At 41.4% G+C, this 13,513-nt stretch overlaps 2 protein-coding genes across 2 annotated transcripts; one reads left to right on the forward strand and one right to left on the reverse strand.

Moving 5' to 3' along the window:
• Positions 1-7,138: 7,138 nt before the first annotated feature.
• LOC135440198 (uncharacterized) lies at positions 7,139-9,586 on the forward strand. Its single transcript, XM_064699241.1, has one exon. It carries the CDS (start codon positions 7,246-7,248, stop codon positions 9,478-9,480), a length of 2,235 nt encoding a protein of 744 aa, XP_064555311.1. The 5' UTR covers positions 7,139-7,245; the 3' UTR covers positions 9,481-9,586.
• A 2,038-nt stretch (positions 9,587-11,624) lies between these two features.
• Ctr1C (Copper transporter 1C) lies at positions 11,625-12,674 on the reverse strand. Its single transcript, XM_064699199.1, has one exon. It carries the CDS (start codon positions 12,416-12,418, stop codon positions 11,753-11,755), a length of 666 nt encoding a protein of 221 aa, XP_064555269.1. The 5' UTR covers positions 12,419-12,674; the 3' UTR covers positions 11,625-11,752.
• Positions 12,675-13,513: the final 839 nt, after the last annotated feature.

The following is a 13,513-nucleotide window of genomic DNA, read 5'->3' on the forward strand; positions in this document are numbered from 1 at the left end:
AACTGCTGCGTTGGCGAAAGATCTTGAACTAGAGAAAATCTATTACTCATCAACTAGAACAAAATTCCGAATTTTTAAACAACCGAACTTTCTTAAATTTTGTTACAACAACTTCAATCAAATGTAGCTCTATTTGACGCTGAGCAAACGCAGCTTCAAATGTGGATTCAAAATATTAGGGCTAGCTGCTGATTCCGGGAACACATGCCCAGGCCACGCCCCGTGGCGGATTGCCAGGACTCGCATCCATTGCGGGGCGTGTTGAATGTTTCAGCTTTGTTTGCATTTCAAATTTCGCTCGTTGCATATTTCAGAATTTCACCTGCGCCGTCGAGTGCAGGGCTGCATCCCCCACCCCGCTAGCATGTTTAGTTGTTTTTGGCCAGTTGCCGTTGCAGGCTGCCAATTGGCAGTGCACCTGCCACAGTAGCGGCAACAACAAGTGCAACTGTTGCCTGCTGCCAGCTGCTGCATTTTTCATGTTTAATTTCAGTTAGTGCGCAGCTCGTGTCGCTGCGGGCCGCGTATGTGGCATAACTTTTGGCGCAGGTTCGATGTCGGTGCATGTGTGTGTGTGTTTATTAGATGAGTATGTGCGTGTGTGTGCGCAGGCAAGGTGCTAGACAGTTAGTTAGCTTGGCAATTGTTGCCCTTTGGCCCGGTGGTGTCAGTTAGTAGCGGCTGTCAATGAGGCACAACATTGCGTATGCTTTTTGTGAGATCTGCGTGTTGCTGCGAGCTGATACGATTTGCCGCCATGTTGTTGATGTGTGGGTGCTGCAATTGCAACTTGTTGTTGCTTTCAAATGGTGTGCTCTGATGGAGGCGAAATCTCTAGAGGCACAGGTTTTAATTGTTTCTGTTGTTGTTGTATCTATTTGTTTCACAGCTGCACTGCAAACTTCCTCGTCAATTCTCTGACCAAACTTAAAATATCAAAGCAAACAACTTTTGCGCGTTCGGTAAGGCTAATAAATTGCGTCTCTGTGCAACGAAAGTTCTATAGAACAAATTAGTTTCTGTCGTATGCAATCAATTATAAAACTTGCTTCTAGTTGACTTGGGTACTTTTAAAAAATGGGCACTAACGGTTGCCCTTTTTAAGCGAATATTTCAGGTCATTTCACAGCACATTCATCTGAAACTATTGCTCACAGCTATGTTGAATAATGGCTGAATTTTGTACTATTACAGCAACATTTACTTCCATATATTTCATATAGAATTCAAAACAAAAACAGATAAGTCAACCCTAAAAAGTATTCAAATGCTCGGGTTCATAACTCTTTGCTTTGGCTTATTTCTCACCTCCAAACATTTTGATTGGCAACTTTTTTCGCCACGTTTCACATTTGTTTTTTACTTCTTCTTTTTTTTCTGCATCACGCGCAAAAATATTTGTTCATAATTTTTAGCGCGAAAAGCTAAACGAAAACGCTGAAGCAGTCAACAACTTAGCAATACCCTGTTTGAGTGTGAGGTTTGCCGAAAAGTATGCTCCAAAAAGTGAAATTTAAAAAAAAGACGAACATGAAAGTTATAAAATAAAATTACAATTTATTACTTAGTTTAACTTAAGTACATGGAGAGGGAAGAGACAGTGAGAATTCCTTTAAAATACATGCAATAAAAGTTCCTTGCCTATTTGCTACAGGGTATGAAAAATGACATGGAACAACGCCAGCAAAAATAACTAAACCACAAAACAGCCAAAGCTCTGTGCTTAACTCAAGTGGCAATTTACAGTGCTGGGCACTCAAGAGTAGGGCAAAACACACACACACACACAAATACACGCGCACTAATACACACACACTAACACACACACTTAAACACACATAGTTGGGCGCAGTTGCTGTTAAGTGAAATTCAATAACGCATAAAATAGCAAGTCACAAAACCCACGCATCAGAACGATGGAGCGCAAGGGTAGAAGACTGAGGGAGAGGGTATTTGGGAAGTAAGTTTAATACTCTCATACATTGTGCTCACACATATACACTCATCTACACTCATCTACACACATGTATGCATGTCTCATGCATACACGAGCTCGTTTGTAGGTATTTACATACATATATCAAATTATTGTTTGGCCACAATTTGTTAGCTTGTGAACACTCAGATTGCTGGAAAATTTCTAGAGAGTATTATTTCGTTAACGTCGCTTAACCTTCAGCCGCTTCTCATGCATGAACTCATATTTCATCGCAGGTCTCAACTAGTGTTCGCAATTCGCGTGTGTTAAAGATTTTAATTCGTTTCTGCCATAATCCATAGCTGTGAGCGCTTAAATTCTTAGTTTATCAGTTGGCTGCTGCCAGACCTGGCGGATTAACTAAATATGCTGAATAAATTTTTGGCAAAAAAATGTATGTTGAGCTTCGCAAGTCAAATGCAAAACACAAGTCGACAGACTTTTTGCCTAAGACAAATTAAATTTATAAGCAAATGGCGTTCAGCAGAAGCCAAGCTAAAAAGTTTACTTTCGATTTGGCTTTTGCATTTGCCCGAGGAGACCCCCTCAAACTCGTACTTAGCCAACAACCAACCAACCAAACAACGTCAACAAAAACAACGACTACAACAACAACGACAAATGGCAAACTCGAGAGCACATGTCAGTCCTTTTCGCATTCGAATTTGGGGAGTTTTTCCCATACACTTACAAAGAGTACAATAACTATGTCATTGGAAATGAAACACATGGCAAGAGACTCCGCTGATTCCATTAGATATTTTTATTAACTTGATAAGGCTTAGGATGTGGTATATATAACATCTCAATCTTTTTACTCATACACATTTTTGGTGTGTTTTGTCGTGCAAACTTACAAAGAGTATACAATTTATGTCATGGGATGCGTCACATATTGCGAGAGACTCTTCTGATACCATAAGGTATTTTGAATAATTTGTTTTGTATTAGGCCTTAGTTGATACAACATATCGCATTTGGGTTTCCTAATATAGTCCCAAAGGGTATTAAAAATGTATCAAGAGAAATGTAACACATTGCGAGAAACACATGCACTAATGAAAATTGGATCAGTTGATCTCTAATCAGAAAAGAAGTCCACCAGATGACATTTGTGTAATAAAAAACGGAAGCCTTTTACGTAAGTCTGGTGAATCAGATCGCAGCACAATGTGTATAAGATTGTATATTATAAAAGATATTATCTGATTTTAAAAGATTATTTTAATTTTTTTTCTTATAAATATCTTCACAAATTGTTTAAAGAAATTAATAAAAAATCGACCCGAATATACTATAAAGCTGATATAAAAGAGGTGCGTAACGTGCAGTTTTTTTTCTGTTTTTTTTTTGTTAAAATTCACCAATATTTTAGTTAATAATCGAATAAAACAACATTTCAATTATGTCAATAAGAGTATTTAATTTTCTAAAATACGAAATATAACTTCTTGTCGTGTTATATTTTTCTTTCATTTTTTTGCATTAGCTTTAACTGAAAACTGTTGAATGGCGCGTGTGTGTCTTTGCTCAGCGAGCACGCCTCTAAGTTGGCTTTAAAAAATGTTTCACTTAAACAAGGCATTCGGGCTTATTGGAGGCAACGAGTTGGTGGGTCTCCAATAAAAACAAAATGTGTACATGACAAGCAAACATAAAGTTAGGAGCTCGTTAAATTTCGCCAAGGGGTAAAGGTATGAACGAAAGATGCAGCTAAACAATATGTAACGTGGTTCTGGAAATGGCAACATGATTTTACTTTTAGTATTAGTGAGCGTGTGTGAGTAAATTGTCAAGCAACAGTTGCAGGCTCTGCTGTTGGGCCATCTCAAAGTGTTTATAGATACGAGTATTTTATAATCCCGGCTCGCTCCATGGTCGCACGTGATGCCATAAAAACGCAGATGAATATGCCTTGGCATAAGGCGCTGCTTTGCATAAGCTTGGATTGCGGCATTTCCCATTTTCAGTTGGCCCAAAAGTCAATGCAAATCCAGACAGTCAGCGCCTATGGGTAAACCATAAACCATAACCTATTCTAGCTATCAAACAGAACGCGCACTCGGCTTGTGAAGGTTTCAATGTTGCTGAGTCAGTGGAGCGCGAATCGTTAAGGAAAACAAACGGAGGCGTTCAGGCGCAAACTAACAGAAATGATAACTGAAGCACACCAAAAACTACAACAACAACAAGAGTTCATCAGAGCAGTTTAGTAACTGCGGCACAGGGTGGTCCAAGTAAGTAGGTGGACAGATCTGAACTGGCAGTCCATCAGTCAGGCCGTGTGTCACTTCTCCCCCCCTGGCCATTTATATTTATGTTCATTGCTGTGCCTTTCAGCCCTGTCGCATTCGTCTGTGCGGTCAGGCATTAAAAAACAATATATGATATGATGTTCATTTCCAAACACTTTTTTACCGCTGGTATTTTTAATTAAAATTGCACAAAAAGTGATGTGCTTCACTTTGTTATAAGAGCACACTCAGAATTGCAGAGCGGTGACAACGTTTTAACATTTCAGTTTTAAGAGTTGTCAGCACTGAAAAGAGCTTAAGAGTTTGGCTCGTAAGTGTAAAGAATTCGTATGCGATTAACATAAGAGTTGGCAGCACTTCAATTGTGCTTTAGAGTGAAAGAGATGAAGGACCTTTGAAGCTAGTATAAGTATAAGAAAAACTAATCAGTCGGTAAGTAGTTGAGCTTTAAAGGAAAAGTGAATGATATAAAAATTGTATATATAAATCAGAATAGGTATGCAAATTCTTTACATGCCATAAATAAAAGCTTGATGTAACAATTAATTGTGGTTGAGGCTCGTATATGAGAATATAGGTTTAAAAAATTATATTTATACTAATTAAATAATATTAGATCATTGCTTCAATTTCGAATTGGAATATAATTTCAAAACTGATTTAATAAGATAAGATTGTTTAATCTTTATCTTCGACTCTGCTAGAAACACATTTTGATTAAATAAGAATTTTTTCGGCATATTTTCAAAGCGCTGCTTTCAAAATTCAAAACAAGTTTGCGGCACTTTCAGTTTCATTGAGGATTGCCATTGGTAGAAAAAAAATATAAATTTAATATTTAATAAATACTCATTGATCAAATGCACACGTATAGAAATAATAGGCTGATTTTATCAACAATAAAATAAAAAAACAGTTAGGATTAAATTATTTCTGTTGGTAAGGGTTTCTACTATTCAAAATTTCAAAATAATTGGCAGCACTTTTTATGTCATCGAGATTGTCTTTAGCAGTAAAACAAAATACATTTGGTAATGAATAAATACTAATTCTATATATCATATACGCTTAGATTGATTAGGCCGATTTTATCAACAAACTAAAAGATAACATATTTAGTATTTAATTAATACTTATGCCATTAATACTTATTCCAGCTCGTTAGTGTATTTGCGTATCCACAAGCTGGATTCTTTGTTTTTATCGTCAACCGAAGTTCGACAAACAAAAACAGGTTGATTTGTTTTTATTTTTTCTTTATTTTTATGGCATGACATTAATAACCGATAAAAGGATGTAAAAACTGCAGTAAAACTGAGCTGGCGCCCCTGGCCACACATCATACAGAAAAGCTGCAAAAACTTTAGGGGACGAGGCACAAAAAATTAAACATGCCCGAAGCGTGCCTTCCCGAAAAGGCTGTGTTCCACTTTCCTTGATATATGTTGACTGCGATAAAGTTTACCTGACAATGCGAGCGGGCGTATCTATTATTAAGATCTAACACCCGGCACCGCGTCACCGGCAAAGGCAAAACACATGAAAATGGGCAGAAACACATGCCAATTGTCCCATTAGCAGAGTGTGGGCTATAAGCCGGGTCCGGATTCGGATAGAGATGCGGATTGGCGTTGGGGTACGGGCTTGGGCTCGGGTCATTAACATAAGCATCTCTTCAGGCGTTAGCCACGTGTCGTACGTAGGCAGAAAGTGACAGGAAAAAGGAAACTAGCAAAAGCACTTCACACACAGACAACATTAGAACAGGAGAATAGGAGAATAGGATGCGGGTGGAGCCGGGCTATTCGCAGATATATATGAATGTTGTCCAAAAACTGTCAGCCACGCGGTGCATAAATCATCCGGGCCGCCCGATGAGGCTCCTCGTGATGTCTGCGAATGGTAATGCTGTCATTTTCCAAAGCATTTAATTGACAGTAGAATATAGAAAGTCATAAATTATTGGTCAGCTATTGGGCCTCGTTTTAAGCCCAGTTAATTGTAAACTCACGCTCTGTACCTATAAGCAACGCGGTAAATCGCAAGCAGCCGAGAAATTGCCGCAGGCAGTTGCTGACAAAACAAAGCTGTACACACACACACACAAGCACGCACATACACATATCGTGGGCGACACGTGTGTCCTGCGCGTGTCCTGCAAACAAATTGCTGAGTCTGAGTCCTGATTGTTGTCGCCTATTTGGTTTGCTAATAAATTAATGATGTACTTCTGCGGGCTGCAAAGGACCAGTAAATTGTCACAAACAATAGAGCAAGCAGACACACTCACACACATATGAAGCAGAGGCCCATTAAAAGCGAGTCTAAAAATATTTGTTGGTTGGGCCTCACTTTGACTTGGGTTCGATAACAACTTTTACCTTTTTTGTGGGTATCTTTATTTCCGTTTTCTTAACTGAAAACAAAAATAATGGTCTTGGAAAAACGTTTACGAATATGGCATAAAGACCAATTGAAAGATATTGAGCTCTCGTGAGAATATGTCTGGCTGAAAGAGCGACATTGAAGAAGAATACAACCGAAAAATTACGTGGCATAAAACTTAAGCAATATTGGACTCATATTCCTTTTAGCTCCAGCTTGCTATATTTAAGAGTATTAGATCTTCTCCCAAGTATCTGATATTTATCTTTTCAAATAGTAATTCCTAATTAAGCAATAAATTTAAAAGGTAGACGCTTCCTGTCTACATTTTTCCTTGCATAACTCTATTCCAAATCCTAGACATATCTTGTCATGAATATATTGAAATAGAAATGAAAATCTTAAATAGATTTTTATCACGTACATGCCTGATTTAGTGCTCTTCTATGGCGTTGCAAAGTTTTCTACCCTGCTACAGGGCATTGCCAATAGGATCCGACCTGGTACGTATACAGTTTGTTATTTCATTTTGATCAATTGTGACAGCACATTAAATTTCTGTTTTTTGAATTAGATTCCTTTTAAGGTTTAACTGGTTGAGTGATATTGAATTGGCATCTAAGCGAAATGGTGTTAACGGATGATCCGCAAACCATGCAGCAAGTGCTGCACATCCATCGACTTATTCGTGATCGCATCGGACAGAACGCTATGAAGAAAAGCCTGCAGCCGTTGTGGTATCGTGGACTCTCCGATAACCAGTTGGCTGCTGCGCATGGGTTGAAGCGCGCCTTGGCCGACGATATTTTGCAGGGTAGCGCCCATCGGGCACATCATCAGCTGTGTCACTTGGGCGTGCGTCCGCGGCCGGCTAGGAGCGGCCTGCGTCTACTCTTGAAGATGAGCCGGGGCAACGATGTGGCTTTTCTGTGGTTCCTCATGGAAATGTTCTACAAGTCGAAGAATCAAGAAGTCATATATGAGTTCAACGAGCAAATCATAATGTCCGCCATATTTTGGCTAGATCTATTTCCGACGCTGCACGAGCTGGACCGTGTGCTGCCGCTGCCGCATGACTCGCCTGCAGTGCGACAGAAACGTGCCCAGGCCGTCGACCGTCGTTACAGGCTTAAACCCAGTCTGAGGATTAAGCCCATGAAGGAACAGGCCAAGGAGCTGTTGCAGCAGCATCCTAAATCAGTCTACAAGTTACCCTATTTTCAGCAGCCAGTGCTGCCTAATCCCCGCCAGCAGCGCTTAATAACCCAGGTATCGAAACGACCGGCTCGTTTTCCCACTGTGATCCCTAATTTGGTTCATTACACCATCTTGTCACGTTGGTTTGGTGACTTGAACTTCAGCGATGAAGAACGCGTCGCCAGATCTGTGCTTAATAACGAGATGGACCAGATTTTGTCCAACCTGCCCTCGTCCCAGCTGGATGCAAGCCAGTTGAAGCCCATTTACCCGCACCAAAAGCTGATCAGCGAAATGGAGCAGTCGCTGCACTTGAATCTGTTGAGGATTAAAAAGGAGCGTTACGAACAATTCCTAAATGTTGGCCACCGGCAGCGAGAGCTCAATCGCCAGCGCACACTGGACGACCTGGATCGCATGACGGAACGGTATCGGGCGCAGTTCCATGAAATGGCCATTAGAGCGGGCCTTGGTTCGAATAGAAAGAAGCTAATTGAAGATCCGAATGATCCAGGCTTTATATACCTTGGCAAAAACGAAGCCGATTGGGTGGATAAGGACGACAGCTGTAGATGTGATTCCGATGTGGGTTTCAATATGTCCGACACCAGTGTAATCTTGCCGCCCACCTGCCGGGACAACAGCCCGAAGGTAGTTGAATTAAAGAAGCATCAGCATGAGCCTAGCTTTCGAGTTTACGATGGGGATGCAAGATTGCCGGATAAGCAAGATCTCAGCCAGAGCGAACGATCCAGCCTGCAACTGAGGGACACTAACATGGAGGAGGACAAGGCTCAGGAGCCTTCTCCATGTCAGTGTACCACTCAGAGCAATTACTTTGAGCTGGGCCTGGATGCTCAGCTCTACAGGTTCGACTATCAGAAGCTTTTTGCACCCTACCAGGACCGACTGCTGGACGACCAGGAGTTGCGACTGAAGGTAGAGTTTATTAAAGCTCTGGGCAATGATGTGAACTACCTAAATGCGGTGTTGAATGGTCGTGAGTGTGGCTCAATAGATGCGCTTGTGAATCGCACAGTCAAGCGCATCTTCAAGGAGGGCACCGACCTATTTCAGGACGTATACGCGAAGTCGCAGGCAGAAGCAGAAGTCAGTGAGCCGGGAAAGCGCCTTAACTTTGGTCAAGAGTTCTACGATGCGGATGATCTGGTGCTCATGAAGGATATGCTCCGCATAGGGCTGCAGCGTGTGGCCGCGGATCGACGCTTCGTACTGCCTACCCTGCCAGATGTGCATTGCGTGCCAATGCTTCTCGAATGGATCCGATCACGCTATGGTAAACGCTATAGCCAAGCGGATCGCAGGCGCAGCTTCAGTGAGGCCCAACTCCTCATGGATAATCTGGCAACTATCTTGACCCATGACATTGTGCGGATTCCAAGCCGAGAGCCATTGAAATCCAAGGTTACAGCCGGGGGCTTTGTGCCCCACAATGAGAATCGTCCCAATTTAAAGAAATTTTGGGACCAATATACAAAACACTTTGTGGTATCCTTCTTGGAGATGGGTCGAGTATTTCATGCGGCCATGGAGGCCCACCAAAGTACACAAACCAGTGCCACATTTTACGCCTACATGCCCGCCCACTTTAACGATGTGCAGTTCTATAATACCACGCCTATTATTAAACGGAGCAGGAGTTAAATGCGAAGGGGCCAAGATAAACAAAAATCCAAATTAATTTAATATGTTATTGTATTTAATAAACCCAAATAAAACTCCAAATTAACTGAAGAAATATGAATATAAATTTTAAAGGGGGACTACGTATTATTTGCTTAGTAATATATAAATGCCATATATATGCCTACTGTTTGATTTAATTTAACCAAGATTCAAACTCAGCCCATGGGTTTTTAACATTACATACTTTCTAATTTTATTAGCAGCCTCAAGAGAAAGTGTGCTCTCTTCGGGAGTGCCCGACTAGGGAGTATTCTTCTTTCTATACCCGCATGCACAAATACACACATGCACGCTGCTAGCTGCCCATTTTTCGCTTCGTCTTTCCTTAACGCCATCCTTTAATAAATGCATTCCTGAATAAATTCTGTGTTTACAGCCCGATCGTTATGCAATGGACTTAAATATATAATAAAAAAGTGTGTTTATACCCAATCGCAAGACTTTATTTTGAAAGGTGATCTTTTTTTGAGGGAATATTATTTAACATCTTACGTCTCCATGATACCAAGTTTGCTGTGTGCCATCCGGTAATGTTTTGCAAAATGAATTCTCAATGTTACTACACGAATAAGTTTTATGGGTTATATTTTCCTTACATTTGGCTATTATTATTAGACATTAATTGTCAACCTATTTCCGGCCCGTGGACGTTTTAAGTTACTATCCTAAACTACACGTTTCAGGACACACTTCACCTACATATTTAAAAATTAGTTTGGAGTCCATTAAGTTAAGAACCAAAGGTTGGTATCAATGTTGTGGCCAGGTATTAAAAGTTGGCTTGACGCCTAAAAATCGATCAAAATTGACCTTGCTCTTTCTCCGTTCAATAGTTTTTGCGAAAGGTGTAAAACACGTCTCAATTGAACTTTCGCAAAGATGCTTGAAAACGAGTTTGAAGGCGATCTAATGGAAACCAAAAAGTTTCATCCGTTTTCTTCTTACTCATCCGAGAAAATTATAAAGAAAACGCGGTCTTAGAGTGCAATTTCTTTTGTTAAAAAGTTGAACATTAATAAGAGGACTACCGAGTGTGCATGCAAGTTAGGCAATATTCACGTTAGGAACAGCGTTTCCATCCTTAAACAGAACATAATTACTTACAAGCTCAGCCTGCGGATATAGTTTACTACGCTCTCGCAAAACAGAGTCTTGTGTCGCATTCATTAAACAGTCATAATTCACTATCGCAATGGTTCATAATCGTCTTATGGAGCTGTATGCGTACGTGTGGGCTCATTAGTCTGGCTCGATAAGGACGATGCCCGTCAGCCGTCCTCGATGACGAGTCAAATTGCTATGCATGAACGCATTTCCGCTTCCGTTTTGGCTCCGGGCGCTGCACGGCCAGTTGCATGGGTCAAGTTTTACGGCCTGCACGCACACACAGGCAGTCATATAAATACGAGTCTCCGCACACATGTGTTTAAATTATTAAAGCTGAATTGGCTCAGTTTGAGTTGCGTTCCGACTGCGATTGTTGCGGAGATTACAGTCGATGATGCTTTCATGTGCAGCGTGGCGTATTAAAGCCAAATTGCGTTATCCGCTTGGCAAATGGCATAAAGGCAGCTTATTAAAATATTAATTGAATGTTGGTCAATGCCGATAAATGGCCACTGGAAGAGCGCAAGTAAACCAGGCCAAAGGTTTATCACCCTCATAATTGCGGCATTATGAAAACGCCAGACACAAACAGAATAAACGCTTGTTCTACTTACCTGAGCAGGCAAATATATATAAACATTATATATATGTATATGTATATATGTGGGCGTGCTCGTAAAACGGCCATAAAGCTACAGATACACCGCACAAAAACAAAGATAATGCGCTTATAAATTTAACGAATTCGGCTATACACTGCCACTGCGAGAGCAAAGAAACAGATGCTGCTCGGGCTCTACTTATGTAATTAGCAGGATAACAGGAAGTGGCCGGTGTCTTTCAGTGCCGCGTCCTTTTGTTTACCGTAGATTGCGTATACGCCCCTTTGGCCACTAGGCCAGGCTTTTTGTCCAATTTTGCAGATGTTGTTTTTACTGTTGTTTTTTTCTCTTGGTAGCTGCAGTCATTGTTTTATGAGTCATAAACATGAACAATTAGGCCGGGCGGCTGGCAGCCGCTTTTGTTCTGATATTTTTATTACATGGTTTAATTAGAAAAATACATTAGCACAAAGCACAGACAACACACAGAGGGGCACAGGAGAGGCGAACAGAGTGTTAGCTCAATTGCAGTGATCGGAAACATTCTCGCTGCGTGCGAAAAATATATAATAGCCGACTCCGGCGCCGAGGACAACGGCTATGCAGAGCCAGACGTTGAATGTCATAAAGATGAGCATCAGCAAAAACGAAATGGTCACCTGGATCATATGCAACAACGTTTGATACCAATGCATGGGCGATAGCCAGGGCGCTGCTGGGCCGGCACGCGGATTTTCCGGTGCCACAGGAAGCTCGGGCATTGGTAAAGCTAAAGCCGGCTCGGAAATGGGAGTGTTGAATTGTTGCATTCTTGAGGGGGTACGATTATCACCGCCCTCCTGACGCTTCTTGCCGCACTTTTTCAGCCACTCACGATAGCATTTCAGCGCCTCGTATAGAATAGCCATAATAAAGACGACCAGGCAGGAGAGCACAATCGATGTCGTGGAATCTGTGGTCCAGAACTGGAAAAGTATCGTCTCCCTGTCGCTACAATGAAAGATCATGGAGCCGCCGTGCCCTCCATGCCCACATCCCTGGCCGGACCGTGTTTCCACCGTTTCGGCATTTCCTGCTTCTGTTGATCCCGGGCTTCCTGGCCCCTGATGGTGGTCGTGTTGATGATGGTGCCGTGATTCGCGTGTAAATGCGGTGTGCACTCGGCCCACATTGTAACGCAAATCCATGCTGTGTGGTAACGTCCGAGGCCAGCCTAATAAATGCTCAACAGACTTTCTTAAACATTTCGTTTTTCGGGTGACAGTGTTGGGAAGTTTTTTTTTGTATATATATTTATGATTTCCTATTGTTTAAAAGTGTTTCAGCTGAACTGAACTAATTTTTATAATCAAAACAAGGTATTTTTGAATTTGGAGTATAATCAATGAATAATCAAATCAAAATGCGGTTCTAGTCTGTTTCTTACGAATTTGGAAAACGGGGATAATATTAATATTTGAATAGAAAATTGATCTGCTTACTGTAAACTTCAAGAAACTACTGAATTATAGTACTCTGAGATTAAGCATTCATTGATGCTGATTCAAAATAAATTTGTCTTATGGGGTCGTAGATGACTTCATGCCTAATAAGCACACGTCTTGCAAGCTCCGCATAATTTTATAATTTCAGACTAGACGATCTTGGGACGAACCACGGGCAAATTTCAGACTTGCGCATTAATTTATCATAACATTCAACCTCATTTCGGGGCAACCAAATCGAGTCGTGTCAATCAGGGCGCAATTTATGGTTGCTCATTCACGGAGATGCGCCTCAATTTGCTGGCAACATGAAATTCTAATGCGGTTCGCAATGCCCAAATCATTAACATAAATGGAATGTGGTTGGGGTAAATTTGTGTTCGCAGACGCAGCCACAGCCGCAGCCACGTGCTGCAAAATCAATGCAGTCGCTGTTGTTGCTGCTGCTACAAGGCAGCAAATTTGCTGGCCCTAATGGCGACCATTTTTCATGGTGCTCGCTGACGAACAGGACGAGCTATTGCTTTATGCATATTAATAAAGATTTAAGCCAGCAACTGGAGCTGGTAGCCTTTAAATTAAGTTGGCCAAGTTGTCTCGGCTACAGCTTGAGCTGCGTCACTGACAGCTCACTTCAAGTGCGGCACGAGCTGCCCATTAGATTGTGTAATACAACAGATTAATCATACGCCGTGTTGTACACTCTCTCCTCTCTCCTCTCTCCTCTCTCCCTCTCTCTGCGTGCATTAATTTCGGTGTCTCCGTTTTGCTGATTGTTGCACTGAACGTGCAGGCATC

Source organism: Drosophila montana, unplaced genomic scaffold (genome assembly GCF_035044405.1).
Source record: "Drosophila montana isolate Dmon_TW-CO22-7 unplaced genomic scaffold, ASM3504440v1 contig_896_1, whole genome shotgun sequence".
Taxonomy (NCBI): Eukaryota; Metazoa; Arthropoda; class Insecta; order Diptera; family Drosophilidae; genus Drosophila; species Drosophila montana.